At 41.3% G+C, this 22,353-nt stretch overlaps 1 protein-coding gene across 2 annotated transcripts in view; it reads right to left on the reverse strand.

Moving 5' to 3' along the window:
* Nucleotides 1-22,353, reverse strand: part of LOC126163120 (vesicular glutamate transporter 2-like) — a 99,071-nt gene that overhangs the window by 37,654 nt on the left and 39,064 nt on the right. The window contains exons 4-6 of one of the 2 annotated variants that reach the window (XM_049920047.1): nt 8,862-8,949; nt 3,741-3,964; nt 3,507-3,656 (exon numbers count right to left, since the gene is read on the reverse strand). In XM_049920047.1, the coding sequence (XP_049776004.1) occupies nt 3,507-3,656; nt 3,741-3,964; nt 8,862-8,949 (462 nt within the window). The remainder of the gene's footprint in view (nt 1-3,506; nt 3,657-3,740; nt 3,965-8,861; nt 8,950-22,353) is intronic. The other variant, XM_049920055.1, reaches the window with a different exon arrangement.

Genomic DNA, 22,353 nt, shown 5'->3' on the forward strand with positions numbered 1-22,353 from the left:
GAAGCACTTATTTGGATGCTATAGTAGAGGGACAAATGCAAATGTCAACACAGTCGCAGTTTGATACGGCATACGGCTTTACTACACGACACAATTATGCCATTATGTGATAAGTTATCGACGCACTCAGATCAAATCGCAAAACGTCCGTAACAACGAAATTGTACAGATAAGGTTTACCAGTCTCTCCCTGCCTTTCGTGAGATGTATTACTAACACCTTTAGTCCAATTTGATTGCCTTTTGCGAACTAACAATTTATACTACTGAAACAGAAACACACATCGATTAACCCCCCCCCCCCCCCCCCACACACACACACGTACCGCCCTGCAATGTCATCAGAAGCCGGCCGCAGTGGCCGAGCTGTTCTAGGCGCTTCAGTCCGGAACCGCGCGACTGCTACGGTCGCAGGTTCGAGTCCTGCCTCGGGCATGGATGCGTGTGATGTCTTTAGGTTATTTAGGTTTAAGTAGTTCTAAGTTCTAGGGGAGTGATGACCTCAGATGTTAAGTCCCATAGTGCTCAGAGCCGATCTGTCATCAGAAATTTCAAAAACAAAGAAACACCGACCGAATAGGCCGCCGTGTCATCCTCAGCCTTTGGGCATCAGCGGATACGGAGGTGCATGCGGTCTATTTCCAGGTCGTTGCCAGCTTTCATGACCAGTGACGCTACTTCTCAGTCAAGTAGCTCCTCAACTGGAATCAGAAGGGCTGAGAGCACCCCGCTTGCCAACAGCACTCGGCAGACCAAGACGTGACGATTCCATGTGCTAGCCAAGCCCGACAGTGTTCAACTCCTGTGATCTGCCAGGAACTGGTGTTAGCACTATGGTAACACCGTTGGCAATTAGAAATATCAGCAGAAGAAAAACGCAGCTCTGACCAAATAATATGGTTTATGCTCACAAGGGAACCTCCCCATCGCACCCCCCTCAGATTTAGTCATAAGTTGGCATAGTGGATAGACCTTGAAAAACGGAACACAGATCAATCGAGAAAACAGGAAGAAGTTGTGTGGAACTATGAAAAAAATAAGCAAAATATACAAACTGAGTAGTCCATGCGCAAGATAGGCAACATCAAGGAGAGTGTGAGCTAAGGGGCGCCGTGGTCCCGGGGTTAGCGTAAGCGGCTGCGGAACAAGAGGTCCTTGGTTCGAGTCCTCCCTCGAGTGAGAAGTTTATTTTTTTTTTATCTTCGCAAATTTATGATCTGTCCGTTCGTTCATTGTCGTCTCTCTTCACTGTAATAAGTTTAGTGTCTGTGTTTCGCGACCGCACCGCAAAACCGTGCGATTAGTAGACGAAAGGGCGTGCCTCTCCAACGGGAACTGAAAACATTTGATCGCAAGGTCATAGGTCAACCGATTCCTCCACAGGAAAACACGTCTGATATATTCTATACGACACTGGTGACGGCATGTGCGTCACATGACAGGAATATGTTGTTGACCCACCTAACTTGTACACTTGGCGAATGGGTAAAAAGATTCTTCTACCTTACCCGATTTAGGTTTTCTTGTGGAGGTGATAATCACTCCCAAAAAAGTGATGAAAACATAACGGACGGACAGACAAAAAACTTTTCACTCGAGGGAAGACTTGAACCAAGGACCTCTCGTTCCGCAGCCGCTCGCGCTAACCACGGAACCACGGCGCTCCTTAGCTCGCATACTCCTTGATGTTGCCTATGTTGCCCATGGACTAGTCAGTTTGAATATTTTACTTATTTTTTCATAGTTCCGCACAACTTCTTCCTGTTTTCTCGATTGATATGTGTTCCGTTTTACAAGGCCTATCCACTGTGCCAACTTATAACTAAATCTAAGGGGGGTGCGATGGGGAGGTTCCCTTGTCAGTTCAGTGAGCCTCATAATGACCATTAATTATCATCACTTGTTATTTGGTCTATAAGGCTTCGTTTAATAACATCATCGTCCTCTGTCGTCGTGCACTGTACTGTGAAGAATCAGACTGCCTATCAACCATCAACACTGGTAGCTGCCGCGGCCAAGTAAAGCGTTTCGTGCTGAACCTGAAGTCATCTTCAGATGCCGGATACTGGTGATAAAACCCAGCACCCACACAAAGTATTCCCGTGCCCGAAAAGAGCTTGGCCAATACCTACAGATTTCATTTGTCTGTTTTGAGAAAGTGATATACTGCCGAACTTGAACACCATTTCCTGTGTCCATCTGGCTCATAGGACCTCATTTCTATGCTCGACGACGGACAATAACCGACTCGTCGAGTCAGTGAGGTCTCAGCAGTAGCTGACATATTTTCAGATTTACGCATTTCCTCCGATCAGTGCTGTAGCTACAATCTGCTCCTCATCTTGCCGCACCCACGGGTCATTGCGCTAGTGTGGCCTCTTATGTCTCTAAAAGCACGATCATAAATCGTTCTGCATTCTGATTATAGCTCAAGTAACTCTCTCACAGTAAATGTCAGAAAAATTCTCATGACGTCACATGAAACACACACATCAAGCCCAAAGCAGCTGATGAAAGTGGTCCCATATCGTAAATGGCTATATGCAAATGGAGGCATCCAGCTTAGCGTACCAACCTCAACCCTACTTCGTTAACTTGTTTGAAGCTCTCACAGCTCGTTGCACTGTAAAGGGAAATCATATTTCAACTGAGGAAGTGCTAGGGACAAATTACTATTCGTTCCTGTAGGTTCGTAAATTAAATTCTGCAAAGTATGCACTATTACCACAGCATCCAACTATGACTACTTCTACAAGATACTAAATCGCTATTGCCAGTAGACTTCTGAATAGGTCTTATCATTATATGTTACAAGAGAATCTACTAGTCTTTAACTCTGGGAGCTTGATCCAAAAGCAAGACTTGCCCATTGTTAGGACCTTTTCGTATCTTTTACGTTAGCAAAGGCTATCCGATGACTCTTTTCATCTCAGTGTACATCTCATTTGGAGCCAGTCAACACAATCGATACAACTGTGACGAAACAGTATGTCATATTCATCATCTCTTGGTACTTGGAGTATGAAACTGGGAAATTCTGCTGTCCGACTGGAATGTTGAGGACTTCGCATAATTACCGTGCGCTACATCCACAAACAAATATACGACCCTAGAATTAGAAATTATAACTTTTTGAAATTTCTTAAACTGGCTTTCTCTCTCAAAAAGGCGTGCAACTTTGTTTATATCTAGGACATGTTTATTTCACTGCATCGTTAGACGAACGTAAGCTGGAGATCTGGAGCTGCAAACGTTGGTGGGCCGGATTGATTTCATAATGATTCAGTCTTTGATTATCGGTAACAGTTTGGATAATTTACACAACATCCATAATTTTTCCAGACTCATTTATAAAGTTACGAGCAAAGTCTAAAGCACCTCAGAGTACTGATATGTGAAATGGATCAAAGGGTGGAGAAAACTCTCTATAATCAGTTCCCTAGTTAACAACTTCCGTCACATATTTTACACCCAAGTACAGTTGATGATGTAACCTATTTTACTTACAGATGCAATGTCAAATCCAAGAACATTACTCATATACGTTGGTATCTCTGTCAGGAGTGTGTAGTATCCCCAGCACAGCGACAAAGTGGCTACTATAGAAGCAAATACTGGCAGTGATGTGAAAATTGATATCCACGGCGTTGGAAACTTCTGTAAACAACATACGTAAAACAGCTTCAGTAAAAACATATTCAATAAAAGTACGTACATCGTAAGAAATAAGTTGTATCCTACCTTTCGTTCACGAGAGACGTCCTTCCAAGATTCTTCAATATAAATAAGTTCTGCTCTAGAAATATGCTTATGTCCAGAAGGGGTATTCCCTCCAAACCAGAATAATATCACTCCCCAAAGGATGGAAAGTCCACCAAAGAAGTAGAATATAGATGGCCATCCAAGAGCACTCTGAGCTAATGCTCCTGATATCATCATTGCTACTACTGTGCCCAGTTGATCACCTACAGAAACGTTGAGAAAGCTTCATTTTGAAAGGGAATAGCTGATCGTTCCACTGTCAAAAGTAAATGCATTGAACAGATTAATATTTATTCAAATCACGATGACGTCGAAACGAACTGCTTTCAAAGTTATATCTCTTCATCCACGTTGTTTCTCAATAGTTTCTTATTCGCAAAGCATACCGTACTTCCAAAATTAAAAGTACAATGCCTGAGACACTCAAGATAATAGAACTCTATAACTGATGGGTATGGGAAAATATAATGGTAACCTACATTAGCTACGAATGGAGATATGCAATTGAAAAGGTTTAAAAAAATATTTCATACATAAATTATTAACATTTTATTATTAGTTTAACTCGTAGTCACTGTACATCTTAAGCACGCATATCAAGGGAAAAAGTACCAGCTTTGAGTTAATAATGTCCTGAACTCTATCTTCCCCTAGCTGTGGCAAACATATTATGTGGCATACCATTGTTTTCCTGCAACAAACACATGACAGCTGAAAATTCTTACATTTCGTCTGCTGATGCAACTACTTACTCACCCTCATTTGTAGATGTCTTCTTAATTTTTATTGCTTTGTAGAATAAATAGGTGGTATCCAGTTCCGTTCAGATATGAGGTCCTATTCCTTCTTCGCGCCAATTGGAACTGACCCAGAACACTTCTTTGGAAGACTGGTTCCTTCTAAGATTGTAGGACAACCTCGTTTGTGTAAACTTACTTTCTGTCAGTTTTCCCCATGCAATTTATTTGATACGAACAAGAATCCTGGCTCATCTGCATCGAGGAAGAGCCATACAGCGTCTCATAATAACACGTTGTGCCCTTCTACTGAGATATTCTTTTGAATAAATGTAGATCTCATGTCACTGATGCATACAAAATCTTCTGATGACGTAACATGGACACAAAATAGTCGCTTTTTGTCACACTTCTTCAAGGTGTCCACCCAATCTTGAGAGGCATATACAAACTGCGCATGTAGGGGAACATACTGGGCCACAACAGCAATCGCTTGGCAGCATGAGAAGTCCAGGAAATGGGAAGTGGTGCTCAGTGGTGGACAATCTTCCTTTTGCTATAAGCAACATTCAAACAAACACAATGTTGCACTTTTTGTTTTGACTTGAGCAGTTGCCTGAAATTGCAATCAACTTAATCCCTCGTGTATTGTGCCCTTCAAAACACTTCCGTAAGCAGTTGCCTATTTCCTCTGAACCCCTTGATGCTACCGTTTCACCCCAAAGAAAGAAATGACCTGGTGACGAATTTCAGGGAGGAATGCTGAAGTTATATGTCTACAGTTTCCTCTTATAGAATATTGGACCTGTAGAGAGTAGAGAGTGTAGAGAGTGGGCAATGCCTGTTGTAGATCGAAGGTTATTAAATGAATGTCTTTAGCAGAAACTGCCGTCTCTGTTTGCACTTTTATATTATCTTGACCTGCATGGGCTCTTATGAGATGTAATTCCTTCTGTATATTTATTTCTCTTAATTTTTCCGGGTCGTTGGATTTCATTTGAATCGCATGTTGGGCAAGTATCTGATTTTGGCAATTTGAATGTAATATTGAATTCTTGAATGAAAATGCGATGGTACTTATCAAAAGAGATAGGCTTCGCTTTGGTATCAGGACAGTATTCATCTTCATAATGGTTGTAGCAACTTTGTATCGAATATTCCATCGACACATAGAATTTTTCACCATTATTTTTTCTAATGTATTGACTTTTGTATTTTGGAATACCTTTTATATGTTTTTCGAAAAACTGCACGTCTTCCTGTGAGTACGCACGTGGTCTATTCTTGTGTTTGCCTCGGTAGAGTAGTAGCCCCTGTTCGCATTTTGAATTTTTTTCTACTCTACCTCTGTTGTGCTGCAAACCATGGATGCAGCCACCAGTGCTTCTGCCATCTTTTATAACACTGTTCCGTACACTGTTGTTACACCTGCTAATTTCATTGCCTGTATATATTCTTTTTATGGGTTCTAGCCGCATTGAACCAAACAACTAAGCATTTTGTCTATTGAAGCCCACTGTTTCAGAATGACTTGTTTATACTCTGTATAAGCTTCTCCCCAATCCGTTCAAACACGTTTTAGAACATTTACAGGAAGCCCCAAGTAAATTTCTCGCCCGGACCACTATACCTTCTTTTGTAGTATACTCAAGTACACTATTCCTGGCAAGTTTCTTCTGTTGCTGTTTCTTCACTAGCTTTTTTCTTTTTCCCGATGTTTCCATTGTGAAGTCTTTAATCCCAGGGTCGGTTCTGTTGCGTTCGTCTTCATTCTACACTCCTGGAAATTGAAATAAGAACACCGTGAATTCATTGTCCCAGGAAGGGGAAACTTTATTGACACATTCCTGGGGTCAGATACATCACATGATCACACTGACAGAGCCACAGGCACATAGACACAGGCAACAGAGCATGCACAATGTCGGCACTAGTACAGTGTATATCCACCTTTCGCAGCAATGCAGGCTGCTATTCTCCCATGGAGACGATCGTAGAGATGCTGGATGTAGTCCTGTGGAACGGCTTGCCGTGCCATTTCCACCTGGCGCCTCAGTTGGACCAGCGTTCGTGCTGGACGTGCAGACCGCATGAGACGACGCTTCATCCAGTCCCAAACATGCTCAATGGGGGACAGATCCGGAGATCTTGCTGGCCAGGGTAGTTGACTTACACCTTCTAGAGCACGTTGGGTGGCACGGGATACATGCGGACGTGCATTGTCCTGTTGGAACAGCAAGTTCCCTTGCCGGTCTAGGAATGGTAGAACGATGGGTTCGATGACGGTTTGGATGTATCGTGCACTATTCAGTGTCCCCTCGACGATCACCAGTGGTGTACGGCCAGTGTAGGAGATCGCTCCCCACACCATGATGCCGAGTGTTGGCCCTGTGTGCCTCGGTCGTATGCAGTCCTGATTGTGGCGCTCACCTGCACGGCGCCAAACACGCATACGACCATCATTGGCACCAAGGCAGAAGCGACTCTCATCGCTGAAGACGACACGTCTCCATTCGTCCCTCCATTCACGCCTGTCGCGACACCACTGGAGGCGGGCTGCACGATGTTGGGGCGTGAGCGGAAGACGGCCTAACGGTGTGCGGGACCGTAGCCCAGCTTCATGGAGACGGTTGCGAATGGTCCTCGCCGATACCCCAGGAGCAACAGTGTCCCTAATTTGCTGGGAAGTGGCGGTGCGGTCCCCTACGGCACTGCGTAGGATCCTACGGTCTTGGCGTGCATTCGTGCGTCGCTGCGGTCCGGTTCCAGGTCGACGGGCACGTGCACCTTCCGCCGACCACTGGCGACAACATCGATGTACTGTGGAGACCTCACGCCCCACGTGTTGAGCAATTCGGCGGTACGTCCACCCGGCCTCCCGCATGCCCACTATACGCCCTCGCTCAAAGTCCGTCAACTGCACATACGGTTCACATCCACGCTGTCGCGGCATGCTACCAGTGTTAAAGACTGCGATGGAGCTCCGTATGCCACGGCAAACTGGCTGACACTGACGGCGGCGGTGCACAAATGCTGCGCAGCTAGCGCCATTCGACGGCCAACACCGCGGTTCCTGGTGCGTCCGCTGTGCCGTGCGAGTGATCATTGCTTGTACAGCCTTCTCGCAGTGTCCGGAGCAAGTATGGTGGGTCTGACACACCGGTGTCAATGTGTTCTTTTTTCCATTTCCAGGAGTGTGTTAAGAAAAAATTTTTGTATGGATAGTGTAATATTAAAAAAGTGCTGTTAACCAATGGTTACCCCATAAATAATAAGATGAATAAAATTTTAACCCACAAATACGAGAATGTCTTTTTGTAAACATCCCATGATTTACTGAGGACAATGTAGTTGCATTGAATGACGTGTTGACTATATATTCGTATCAAGATCTTGTAAAAATGTTGAATATGGAAATAAAATACGTAGCCTAACTAGCTAGCACAAAGATAATGGTAACCAGCAATTAACAACACGATGTGGAAAACAAAACTTACTTGACTTGCAGTAGAATTAATATACGCAGAATCTTCCAGCTCTCATTTAAATTCAAATCTGGATCATTAATGACATCATCAAAACAGTCAGAATCACTGGAATCACCACTCAATTCACTTAAAATTACAAAAATATCACAACTTCTATCACTGCAATCTGCTGCTGCCTCTATTTTGAATTTGTGAGTTACCATTGTTTCTCACCGGCGTATGTGGATTCCCACAGAAACAAATCAAGATTGTGCTACCATTACAGTGAGGGAACTTCTGATATTTTTGTAATTTTAAGTGAATTGTGTGGTGATTCCAGTGATTCTGACTGTTTTGATGATGACATTAACACTCTAGATTTCAATTCAAATGAGGAGACGGATGATTCTGCTTATATTAATTCTACTGCAAGTTAAGTAAGTTTTGTTTTCCTCATCATGTTGTTATTTGCTGGTTACCATTTTCTTTGTGCTAGCTAGTTAGGCTACTTATTTGATTTCCATATTCAACATTTTTACAAGATCTTGAATGAAGATAGAGTCAAAACGTCTTTCAATGCAACTACATTGTCCTCAGTAAATCATGGGATGTTTACAAAAAGAAATATTCTCAATAAGATGAACTCGTTACACCACCTAGCGTAGATCAGGGTTACCATTGTCTTACTATACTAGGTTTGAAAAATTCAAATTTGAGGGTTACCATTGTCTTTCACCATATTTTGCAGCTCCACAATAGTAGAATGTTTCTCATACTTTTCACTGAGCTAGTAAAAGATTTCTCAACACTGTCCATACATCTTTCACTTGCGTTGAAACTATATACACATAAAACCGTTACAATCAAATTAAATAGGCATAGTGAACATATGTCACCTGTGTAAACAGCTGTTCCCAAAACATCACTTTCTTTGGGTGGGATCCATTTTGCCAGCAAGGAATGTGTGCATGGGAATACGAAACCCTAAAATACCAAGGAAACGTATGGTAAGACAAAATGTAGGGAAAAAGAAACATCGCAACAGTACTGTCATTACCAGAGATGAAACGGATAGCTCTTTGGCGCGATACCAGTTGTCCGGCCGTCCTGTTAGCTGGATGTTGCGCCGATATTCGGTTGAACATTTTCAAGGAGCATGTCGTAACGTGTAGAGTGAGCGAGCCCACAGAGGTCAGGCGCAGACAATCCGGCAGATTCGGGTGAATTCGGGCATCGTCGTTCATGAATGAAGCGAACGAATGACATATCGGTTGAGTGACTCAGCTATTTGATTTCTTAAAAAAACGTGATTTCTTTTAACTTTCTGTAATTTGATGTTATATCTGAAAATGATTTGTTCATTGGAAGTTGAATCATAAAAATTCTCATCGGTGAAGGAGAGATCGACCGTATGGTAATTGAAATTTTTCGTAGTGGGGAAGTAAAAAAAGCAGATATGTGACAACGAACTAGTTTCTCTTCTTTTATTTTGAATTGTTTTATTACACTGATCAACAAGATTTTTGCCCATATATGTGATTGCCGATATAGTTGAGTGGGTTTCTGTTTATCGAATATTCAGTTTATTTAAAATTGTTTTGGATACGTTCATGTTTTTGCAAAATGTAGTTATAAGAAACCACTTAAAGTAATAGAAAATATCTAATATACCTTAAGACTAATGACATATTGGTTTTCTGCAATAGCTACTTCAGCCATGAAAAATCATTTGACGACGGAACATCCAGATAAATTTCAAGCAGTTAATAAAATTACAGCCTCCCTCGGCGCTTCACCGTTTTCAGCTACCCTCAACACAAATTCGTCTTCAACAAAAATAACTATGCTAGAATCTTTTGAAAGCAAATTGATTTGGGTCGTACACAACGTAAAAGGCAAAAAAATATTATTATTTAATACAGATATGATTGCACTATACAATGAACCATTATCTACCATAGAAAGGACCGGATTTACAAGAATCCTAGAACAAGCTTCATATCGCAGCTGAAACATGGAGTTCTTGGTGTGAAGCCTTATCAAGATTCTCGAGATGGAGAAAATACAGCAAAGAAGCTTACATAACTCTAGCGTGTTGGGTATAGTGGGACAGCAACTCATTTTTAGATTGTGATGTAACAAGAGATAGTCAGAGTTGCAACTAAAATGGATGTTGTAAGGCTTCGTATTTTTGGACACCTTACATGTCGGGTGCCTCAGTTGTAAGTGTCATTTATAGTGTTCCAAGACTCTGGTTTTGCACATGGGACGGGCTTTTGTGTGTATATTTCACTTGTTGAGATTTAATACATGTGGCATCGAGAGTGACGAGAATACCTCCCTTACGTAAATTTGCATCCGTAAGTTATGTAGAAACAGGATGGAAGCATCACTGAATGGGAGGCCAGTTTTAGTTAGTCACACTGTAACACCATGGCCTGCAAAACCGCAGCCTAGTCAAGGTCATGCGCAAGTGGTGGACAAGACAGAGAACTGGAGGAAGAACACTACATCACATCAGCGGCGCATGAGGATGTAACTTAGCACTCTTGTGGATGATGGAGTGTTAATAACGGGGGTAACAGACATGGATGTTCACTTGAAAGCCAGCCACTTAAAAGACGCTGTAGTTATTAAGCCATTTGCTGATGGTGTAGCCACGACAACTAGAAATGAAAGAGCGACTTCCATTGGCTGTTCTATCTAGTGTCCAAGAACACTGTAGAAATGTATTGTGCTGAATCTTTTACTCTGTAAACTTGGTTGATTTGAGATTGGCAGCAGCCCGAAACTGGTCACGGACTAAATATCCATTTTAATTATAGCTCTGGCTGCCACTTCTTGTGTCATAAAGAAGCTTTATTCTGTCACAGATCGCAGGGATATTTTCCAAAGAAAAATGCATTTACTCATTAATGATAAAGACAAAGTTGTTCTGGAGGCTGAGTATAATTCTTCTAGATGTTCCATCAATTCGCTTCAGAGGATTATAACTAAGTCATTGAAGGTCCAATCTGAAGTAGGAGAAGATAGCAGGGGAGGGAATTCCATCTTTTATATGGTAGAGCGCCTATTGAAACAAAAACAGGCTATGTCACTGCATGTGGCTATTCATGATACGCTTATTAATTTGATGTCTCATGAGTAGTTTTTGATGGAGAAGTGAGTTAAGTTTTTGAAGAACTTGAAGAAATAACAAAAATAAGTTCTCGTCTCTCCTGCCTATCCCCAGTAAAAGTACATGTTATGACATTAAATCAGTATTTACGTAAGGTTGAAACAGCACAAAGGACCTCTCACTCACGGCAGACGAGAGCTGGATTAGAAAGTCGTTTCAGTTTAAATGAATATCCAGATTACTTGACAGCAAGCTTCCTAAATGTAAAATTCAACACAGATTGCTTGGGGATTGTTTAAACTGAAAGAGCTCAACAGACGGTCTTATACGAATTCTGCGAAGAATTTTCCACCAGTAGCAATGCCAGTTGACAGAAGTAGAGCAGACAAGGTTGAATCAATTATGACTCGTAAAGCTCACGACACTTTTTTTGGATTTCTTTAATTTGTTGGTAAATGAAAATAATAATAGTCAGTTTGATGGTCAAGAAGCAAACACGAGTGCAACTGAGATTAACTGTTATTTGAAAATAGTTCGAATCATTCACGATCATGACCCTGGTATTTGGTGGTCAGCTAATGCCGCGCAATGCCAGAATTTGATAAAGCTGCCAGAATTTATCTTTGAGTGGCTTGCAACTGTGTCAATAGTATGAATACTAATTTATCCTTTTGTTAAAATAAAAATTTTTATCGGTATTTTGATGTGAAGATATTCCACGTTTACTCTCTTAAGAGTATCTTGTACGTGAACTAAATAAAGTCGATTTTATTACATTTTCATAATTTATGGAAAACCCAGTATCCTTCAGATTTTGGCCTACAAGCTGGTATCCAGCCAGATAGTAAATTGCGCCAGACAGGATTGATACTGGGTAGCTGTTGCATATCCGTTTCATCTCCAGTCACTATCATTTACCCTTAAAATAATGATTTCTACTTCTTGTTGTATTAATATCATAAAATGAGATTTTATGTGTCACATACAATGATTTACTGTGAAATGCTTATCAAACAAGCTCTAATTTCTACGTCACTGAATTAGATTATCAGTAAAAATAGGCGTTTCCTCTTAGCAGTAGGACTACATAAGAATTAAATGAATGGAAGTAACTTTAATAGAGATATATTTGCTAAAGAATTATGTAATATAATATAATACAATTATCAAAGAATAATATATGTTTTTAATTTTTATTAAATATTGTACAAAGAAATTACGGTCAAGACATTGAATTTCGACTGTTTTTTAACTTTTTCTGACTATACAAGTTTCAGAATTCTTGCAGATGCACAAACAAATTGAAACGTAGATGAATAATTTTAAAAATTGTGATGTATGATATTTTTCTGCTTTTTTTCTCACATGTGATTGTACAACGCAACAGTAAAACAGTAAGTATGACTGTTCTGCACATTCGTGGTAGGTTACTGAATAAAGTCCAAATAATCAGATATCTGTGGTCTCATTTTCTTAGTAATCACTTTTTGTCACTTCCATCCTTCTAGTTAGTTGCAATAAATTTCTAATTTCTTATGTAACTAAAAGAAGGAATATGATTTGGAACTGAAGATACCTTTGGAAACAAATTGACAATGGTAAGTTCTGTTAATTCTGATACTTTTAGAAAGATGTCTATAAGAAGTGCAGAAAGTTTGACAAATGAATGATAAAATTAATCAAGTTGTTCTGAATAAAGATAATGTGTTTCTATGTTTGGAGAAGAGTGTAGGTGATTCGCTTATTGCGTTTTAGGAATACTCCTCTAGAACATTTGAATGAAGACGTTTTCCATTTTGGGTTAAAGACATCTATGTAAATAAAAATCAACTGCTGTGTGTATGAAAGATCGTCACTTCAGAACGACTCTAGCGGTTTAGCTGCTTTTTTTGTTTTGTCCGTAACTGCTGGTACACGGTTTGTATGAAAGAAAATCCACCTAAAAAGTCGGAAATTTGGATGACATTTTTGTATGAAAATCTTGATGAAAGAAACGTGACGGTCGATTTGACAGTTACGCTGCACATTAATTGATAAAAAATAAGTATGACGTTCAATTTTACTTTTCTACTGTTGCATGTTTTCATAACAATGACAATATTCGCATTGAATATTGATACGTAGCAAAAAAAAAAATACTATTGAAAGCGATAATTCGGTATGTTACTGGTGCTGATAAAATCTTTAGTGTGTTGCAAAGACTGAATTCACGTCAGTTCGTGGTAATTTGGTGTGTTACAAACACTTGACTTCAGTTTTTGGTTAATTTCTTTGGAAAAAATGCCATCAATGTGGTGTTGAAATATCGATTGGCTTATAAGCAGCGCAAATCAACTACATGGTCGTCGACTCAATGAGATTGACAAAGAGCGTAGACAGCGCTTGGAGGCAAATCGAATAAGAACTTTTCGAGCGAGATCCATTATGACTCCGTAACATCGGATACAATCGAGTTCGCTATAAGTCACACAGATCTGAGGGCTGCAAATTCAACTAAATACTTAGGGATTACAATTACAAAGAACCTAAACTGGAACGATCACATAGATAATATTGTGGGTAGAGCAAACCAAAGACTGCGATTCACTGGCAGAACGCTTAGAAGGTGCAACAGGTCTACCAAAGAGACTGCTTACACTACGCTTGTCCGCCCTATTCTGGAGTACTGCTGTGCGGTGTGGGATCCGCATCAAGTGGGACTGACGGATGACATCGAAAAAGTACAAAGAAGGGCAGCTCGTTTTGTACTATCGAGAAATAGGGGAGATAGTGTCACAGACATGATACGTGAATTGGAGTGGCAATCATTAAAACAAAGGTGTTTTTCGTTGCGACGGGATCTTCTCATGAAATTTCAGTCACCAGTTTTCTCCTCCGATTGCGAAAACATTCTGTTGGCACCGACCTACATAGGAAGAAATGATCATCACGATAAAATAATTTTCTCTTTTAATTGCTGCTGTCTTTACTCTCTATCATTCCTCTCAACAACTATAAACCGTATTCTTTGATCTCCCGTTCCCTATAACCCATTCTTCGTTCTGAAAACAGTCCTTCCTTATCTCTCGGTCCTAAGATAAAACGAACTGTGGCACACATCTAAGTAAGCAATACTTTGCAAGCCTTTCACGCTTATATTCTGCACTTCTATCCATTCCCAGATCCCGCCCTCCTTCCTGTTACCCGTCCTTTGACATCTGCATCTACATCCAAATGAATACTCTGCAATTCATAATTATGTGCTTGGCAGTGGCTTCTGTGACCTGGTGGATTCATCTTGTATTGATGTGTAAAACGTGTAGGTTCACATCTCACGTCAGGAGTAGATTTTTAACACACAGAAGTAACTCTTCTTCGCCCCTAGTAACTCCAAGTGCAGAACGCCAGTAAGCTCCGTCGTTCAATATCCTCAGTATAGATAACATCCCTTCGCTGCCGACTGGGGCAGAGCGGCATTCGTTTGAGCTGTGACAGATGGAGAAACCCTGGAAGGCACAGACTCTGTCACCGGCAAGACGTCGTAAACTAGAAAACGTATTTCATTTAATGAACCAATGGCCATGTAAGTTCACAAAGCTCTTACTTTATTTGAAACTGAGACGTTGAAAATTGTGGTGCTGGACTGGGAGTCGAATTCGATTTCACTGTGTTCCCCAAGACTGCAAACTCTTCTCGGCCTCCTCGAAAAGCACTTATCTGGTTTCGAATCCTGATCAGCACAAAATATTCATTATTTCATTTCAAACCCTAGCATGTGCTCTCCGGACTACTAGTAAAAAATACTAGCGTTTTCAACGTCTCTTCGTGCGGTGTCAGCTGTAACGTGTTTGTTTCAACTCACAGCCTCATGATTAGCTTTTTATTACAACATTACAAGATCAAACGTTTCCTTACATCTTTTCAAGTTCAAAATTCCTCTCCATCCTACTGGTGAAAACGGATTTGGATTTGACGTTGTGTTCGTTGTGATCACCAACGACGATATATTGTGAATTCAACTTCTAGCCAGCAGAGCATTTTCCATCACATCATTGAAAGTACAAATATGCCACTCCTAGCTGTTATTGGAAAATAATTTGATAGTTAAAGTGTCTTCATGACCACGTGTGCGGGGTTTGAATTCCATTCAGCAGAGAACTTTTCGTCGCTTGATGTCTAACTAAACATGCGCACATCTCGCTACTGGTGAACCAACAATAGCTATTTATCGTCTGTTCCTGGCTAGAAAACGACGGCGCTAGATGCTGGGTTCGAATCCCAGTCAGGCAAAAACAATTCTATCGTCATTTAAGGTTCCAGCATCTCGCTATTGGTGAAAACATTTGATATTTAACTTCTGATTTTACGTACTATGTTAACTATCCGATTAGGTGCTGGGTTCGCATCCCTGTCACAAGCTTTACATTATGGCATTTCAGTTTTAAACATGAGCATACCTTGTTCCTTGTGAATGACACCATATTAAACGTCGTTGGGGGTAGCTCCCAGGAAGGTAACTGTTATGACAGGATTCCCAGTTCAGTACAAACATTTTCGTCATTTATTATCAGGATCTGAATTGATAACTGATAGTGGTGCAAACTTCTATACTTCACATCTCTTTATGTCTAGTGATCGGGTCTCAATTAGGCACAAACAAAGCTTAGCTTCGTAAGCAATGGCAATAGCTGTTGGGTTTGAATCCAGGTCCAGAAAACGACGTTGGTCATGTCATTTAAAGTTCAAATTTGTGTACACGTAGCTGTTGATGTGTTACGAGGACAATGATATTACTGGCGATTCGCTGTCAATGTTGAGATTTCCGTAGAGTGCTTGTTGCCGTTAATCACGTTTTTTTACTGGTTCGTCCAATATCCAGTTTCCATAGCCACTCGCCGTTGATTGACGTTCAGCACGTGGATGGAAAACCTTTTCGAGAGCGAAAAACATTTTTCCAATTGCCATACAGCTTTGTAACTCCATATATCGTCTCAAGTATTTAATTTTGATTAAGGATTACTGCACGATATATGTAAAATAATCCATTTTCTTAGATCTTTTGGAATGTCACTTGTTGTAATTAAGGTTATTTTATGAGTGTTATGGGGTGTCTCATGGCTAAGAACGTGTTTTCTAATATGTTTTGTATGACGATATTAGTTGACGCTCAGACTGACTGCCATAAAGACCTTTAGTCTCTAGTAGTCTCTTGCGGTACCCATTGCGTGTAGTCAAACGACTGTACCCCATGGGGTTTTGGTGATTCGAGGACCTGCAACACAGCTACGTTATGTTGGTTGTATTCGGCAGTGAACCACTTTTTTTGCTGTCAAGTGTACGTCAAAATCGAAATGGATCGTCTGACATATAAAGTTTAAATCAGAAAAAATTGTATACTGCAGAATACATTCACCTGCTTGATATCGTGAATGTAGCTGGAAATGCAAACAATGCCAGCCGACTACCATTTTTTCAGTGACGTATGTTACAAGCGCCAATACGGTCGACTAGACTAATTCATCACTGTGACGTGCAACGCAAAATGGATCGAAATCACGCAGCTGGTACTACTCAGTCAGCAGTCCAGAGATCACCATGATATTGCAGCACGAGTATTCACAAGGCGCCTTTAGACTTCATTACCAGATATCATGTCTTTGGGGACGTACGGTATTCCATGTACTCTGGGGACTGGCAGAGAATAGGACTGAGCCGTGCACATATTCTCTTGTGGATGATCGAGAAAATAAGAACGAATGAATATGACATTTTAATTGCGCGTTGATTCTGGATCCCGAAAAAGATCCAGAATTGTCTGAGGTACTGACTACGAATACGATTCATGGACAGCATGGCGATGACAACCGGGAATCACTGTGCTTGATCGAAAACAAATGCTCCAATCGTTATCCGCGTCTTTATTGGCTGACACATTCGTAGGCAGTGACGGTTACCCCCTGTATTGTGGTCTCTCTGCACAGGATAACGACATAGCAATAACGCTGGAAATCAAAAATAAGGACGTTGTAGTTGGCAATAGCTGGATTCTTCCATAAAAGCCTCTAATTTTCAAAAGATTCAAATTGCATTGCAGTGTTTAGTACTGCAATTCTGTCAAATCCATCAAATAAGTATGTCACGAAATGAAGCGACATGGCTCTATTTGATATTGCAGCTCCTGGTGCCAACGATGAAGTTTCGGATTATCAGATGAGAACATATGGCAGCAGCAATTAGGCGGTTTGGAGAATCTTTTCATTCTCCATACGTGACCGTCATCCCACTGTGGGCCGTTAACCTGTTCACTTCGAGAGTGGACAACAAGTTTATTTCATGGCAGCAAACGCAGCGCAGAGAGCTAAAGGACCAACGGCGACAACGCTGACAAGCTTCTTCACGAAATGCGCAAGTCATCCATTTGCAAGACCACCACTTTACTCGGAGACGCCGAGTTATTTCACGTAGAACGTGTCATCAAAAAAATTCCGATGTCAGAAACACCGAAAACCTGCACCTGGATACGTGAATGTTTACTCAACCAATGGATTGGCCATTCGAGCAATGAAAAATGTTTTAATCTGCGTTTGTTATTGTTTAATGTTCGTGGACCGAATTCATTTGAATTTTTAAGAACTGTCAATGGCGTATTGTGTGCTATATATCGACAAGTCTGTCAATGTTTATACTTGCTCAAGGATGAGATTCATTGAGATCACACACTCGCTGATGCTGTTATTTCGTGTACTGCGCATGAAATGCGATCACTTTTTGCCATCACGTAGAACATGCTTTTAATCGAAACCACTTCATTTGTGGGTCAAACACAAAGACAACATAATATGGCCGAAGACATCCTGCATCGAGTGCGTATGACAATAGCGTATTACGAACTTGAATTTTACCCAAAGAGCTACAACGAGGCATTGACTTCTATAGAGGATTTGCGCCAGATGAGGTTCAAAAAGATGTTGCACGATTTAGGAATACCAGCACCGAATCGCCCCATGCACTCTCCATACAATCGAGAAACTGAACGAAAACGGCAGTACGATCCAAATGCTTTAAGTCAGTCAGAGCGAACACAGGTCCATTTTTTTAATCAGCAGCATGAAACCGCGTACGAAACATTGATGAATTGATGACAGTAGTCAGCGACAGATATGGAGAAATCTTCTGCCTCGATGCACCTGGAGGAACTGTCAAAACGTTAATAATTTCATTGAGTTTAGCTTAGATTCGCGCACAAAGTCAAATAGCGCTGGCCGTAGCAACATCTGGGATCGCTGCCAAATTGTTAGAAGGAGCACGAACAGTTCATTCTGCTCTCAAACTGCCACTGAATTTGCAAACGATAGAAGAGTCGACGTGCAACATTCGCAAAAATTCAGCAACGGCAAAACTACCACAGAATTACGAAATAATCATTTGGGATGAGTGTAGAGCAGCGCCCAAACAAGCATTGGGGGTACTCTGCATCTACATCTACGTGATTACTCTGCAATTCACAGTAAAGTGCCTGGCAGAGGGTTCAATTGACCACCCTCAAGCTGTCTCTTTACCGTTCAACTCTCAAACGGTGTGCGTGAAAAGCGAACACTTAAATTTTTCTGTGCGAGCAATGATTTATCTTATTTTATCGTGATGATCATTTTATTGTGATTTTATCGTGAGCCCTATGTAGGTGTGTGCCAACAGAATGTTTTCGCAATAGGAGGAAAAAACTGGCGATTGAAATTTCATGAGATGATCCCGTCGCAACGAAAAACGCCTTTACGCGATTGCAGTCTTTCTCGGCGTATTCCACTGATGAATTCTTCTCAGGTTATCAGCCGAGTGGTGACGTCGTCTCGTCGCAACGTTCCAATGATTTTCGTACCCATTATCTTCGCCAGAAGAGTTGCCCTTCCGAATACTTTTTCGATGTCATCCCACACAGCACATCAATACTCCAGAATAGGGCGGACAAGCGTGGTGTAAGCAGTCTCTTTAATAGACCTGCTGCACCTTCTAAGTGTTCTGTCAATGAATCACAATCTTTGGTTTGCTCTACCATCAACATTATCTACGTGATCGTTCCAGTTTAGGTTATTTGTAATTGTGATCCCCAAGTAGTTAGCTAAATTTACAGCCCTCAGATTTGTGTGGCTTATCGCTTAATCGAAATTTAGCTGATTTCATTTAGTACTCTTCTTTCTAATTCACACTTTTCTTTATTCAGGGTCAATGGCCACTTTTCGCACCATACAGATATCTAAATCATTTTGCAATTCGTTTTGGTCATCTGATGACTTTACAAGACGGTAAATGACAGCATCATCTGCAAACAATCTAAGACGGCTACTCAGATTGTCTCCAATGTCGTTAATATGGATCAGGAACAATAGAGGGCCTATAACGCCTCCTTGGGAAACGCCGGATATTACTTCTGTTTTAGTTGATGATTTTCCGTCTATTACTACGAACTGTAACCTTTCTGACAGGAAATCACGAATCCAGTAGCACAACTGAAGCGATATTCCGTCGGCACGCTGTTTGGTTAGAAGTCTCTTTTGAGGAACGGTGTCGAAAGCCTTCTGGAAAACTAAAAATATGGAATCAAGTTGACATCCCCTGTCTATAGCACTCATTACTTCATGAGTATAAAGAGCTAGTTGTATTTCGCAAGAACGATATTTTCTGGATCCGTGCTGACTATGTGTCAATAAATAGTTTTCTTCGAGTTACTTCTTAATTTTCGAACACAGTATATGTTCCAAAACCATACTGCAAATAGAAGTTAGTGATATAGGCCTGTAATTCAACTTCCCTTTTTGGGTATTGGTGTGACTTGAACAGTTTTAAGTCTTTAGCTGCGGATCTTTCTGTGAACGATCCGTTGCATATAACTGCTGAATATGGAGCTATTGTATCAGCATACTCTGAGAGGAACCTGACTGGTATACAATCTGGACCGGAGGCCTTGGCTTTATTAAGTGATTTAAGCTGCTTTGTTACACCAAGGATATCTACTTCTATGTTTCTCATCTTGGCAGTTGTTCTTGATTGGAATTCAGGAATATTTACTTCGTCTTCTTCGTGAAGGAGTTTCGGAACACCATGTTTAATAACTAAGCTTTAGTAGCACTGTCATCAGTGACTTCGCGCAGCGAAGGTATTGATTACGCCTTACCACTGGTGTGCTTTATGTATGACCAGAATCTCTTCGGATTTGCTGCCAGATTTCGAGACAGAATATCGTTGTCGAAATTATTAAAGCATCTCGCATTGAAGTACGTGCTATATTTCGAACTTCTGCAAAACTTTGCCAGTTTTGGGGATTTTGCGTTCTTTTAAATTTGGCATGATTTTTTCTCTGCTTCTGCAACAGCGATCTGACCCTTTTTGTGTGCCATGGGGAATCAGTACCACCACTTATTAATTTTTGGGATATATATCTGTCAATTGCTGTCGATACTATCTCTTTGAAATCATTCCACATCTTTTCTACACTTACATTATCAGATCGGAAGGAGTGAATACTGACTCTTAAAAAGACGTTAAGAGCATTTTTATCAGCTTTTTTAAATATATATACTTTGCGCTTCTTTTTGATGGTTGTAGGAGTTACGGTATTCAGCCTAGCAGCAACTGCTTTGTGGTCGCTAATCCCTGTATTCGTCACGATACTCATTATTTGTCCAGGATTATTTGTTGCCATGAGGTCAAGTATGCTTTCGCAACCATTTACGCTTCGAGTGGGCTCATAAACTAATTGTTCAAAATAATGTTCTGAGAAAGCATTCAATGCAATTTCGGTTGATGTTTTATGCTTGCCGCCGGCTTTAGACGTGTAATTTTTCCAGCATATCGAGGGTAGATTGAAGACTCCACCGACTAGAATTGTATGATTGGGTACCTATATGAAATGAGACTCACGTTTTCCTTGAACTGTTGAGCAACTATATCTTCTGAGTCGGGGGTCGCTAAAACGATCCAATTAATAGTCTAGTCCGATTCTCAGGTATAACCTCTAGTTTCGCAGGAACTATGTACTTCAATTTCGCTACAAGGCAAACTACTTCTGACAGCAATAAATACTGCACCACCAATTGTATTTAATTTCCCCTTTTTGCACAGTGTTAGATCGTTTGAAAAATAAATCAGCTGAACTTATTTCCGGCTTTAGTCAGCTTCCTTTACCTATAACTATTTGAGCTTCAGTGCTTTATATTGGGGCTTGTAGCTCTGGTTCTTTCCCAACACAGCTACTACAATTTACGACTACAATACCGATCGTTTCTACAACTACCTTACTGTGTTTTACCTTCCCTGTTTTAGACGGACGCCCTTGCTATGGTTCCCTGAGACCCTCTAACCTAAAAAACCGCCCAGTCCCTTCCACATCGTCCCCTCTACCCGTGTAGCCGAATCCTGTGTGTAGTGGACTCCTGACCTATTAAGTAGAACCCAGAAACCCACCACCCTAAGGCGTAAGTCAAGGAATCAGCAGCCGACACGGTCACAGAACTGGCTGAGACTCTGATTCAGACCCTCCACTCTGCTCTGCACCAAAGGACCACAGTCGGTTCTATCGACGATGCTGCAAATGGTGAGCTTTGCCTTAATCTCGCAAGCAAGACTGGTAGTTTCCAGAATGAGATTTTCACTCTGCAGCGGAGTGTGCGCTGATATGAAACTTCCTAGCAGATTAAAACTGTGTGCCCGACAGAGACTCGAAATCGGGACCTTTGCCTTTCGCGGGCAAGTGCTCTACCATCTGAGCTACCGAAGCACGACTCACACTCGGTACTCACAGCTTTACTTCTGCCAGTACCTCGTCTCCTACCTCCCAAACTTTACAGAAGTTCTCCTGCGAACCATGCAGAACTAGCACTCCTGAAAGAAAGGATATTGCGGAGACATGGCTTAGCCACAGCCTGGGGGATGTTTCCAGAATGAGATTTTCACTCTGCAGCGGAGTGTGCGCTGATATGAAACTTCCTGGCAGATTAAAACTGTGTGCCCGACCGAGACTCGAACTCGGGACCTTTGCCTTTCGCGGGCAACCGAAGCACGACTCACGCCCGGTACTCACAGCTTTACTTCTGCCAGTACCTCGTCTCCTACCTTCCAAACTTTACAGAAGCTCTCCTGCGAACCATGCACAACTAGCACTCCTGAAAGAAAGGATATTGCGGAGACATGGCTTAGCCACAGCCTGGGGGATGTTTCCAGAATGAGATTTTCACTCTGTAGCGGAGTGTGCGCTGATATGAAACTTCCTGGCAGATTAAAACTGTGTGCCCAACCGA

The sequence above is a fragment of the Schistocerca cancellata genome, chromosome 1 (assembly GCF_023864275.1).
Source record: "Schistocerca cancellata isolate TAMUIC-IGC-003103 chromosome 1, iqSchCanc2.1, whole genome shotgun sequence".
NCBI classification, from domain to species: domain Eukaryota; kingdom Metazoa; phylum Arthropoda; class Insecta; order Orthoptera; family Acrididae; genus Schistocerca; species Schistocerca cancellata.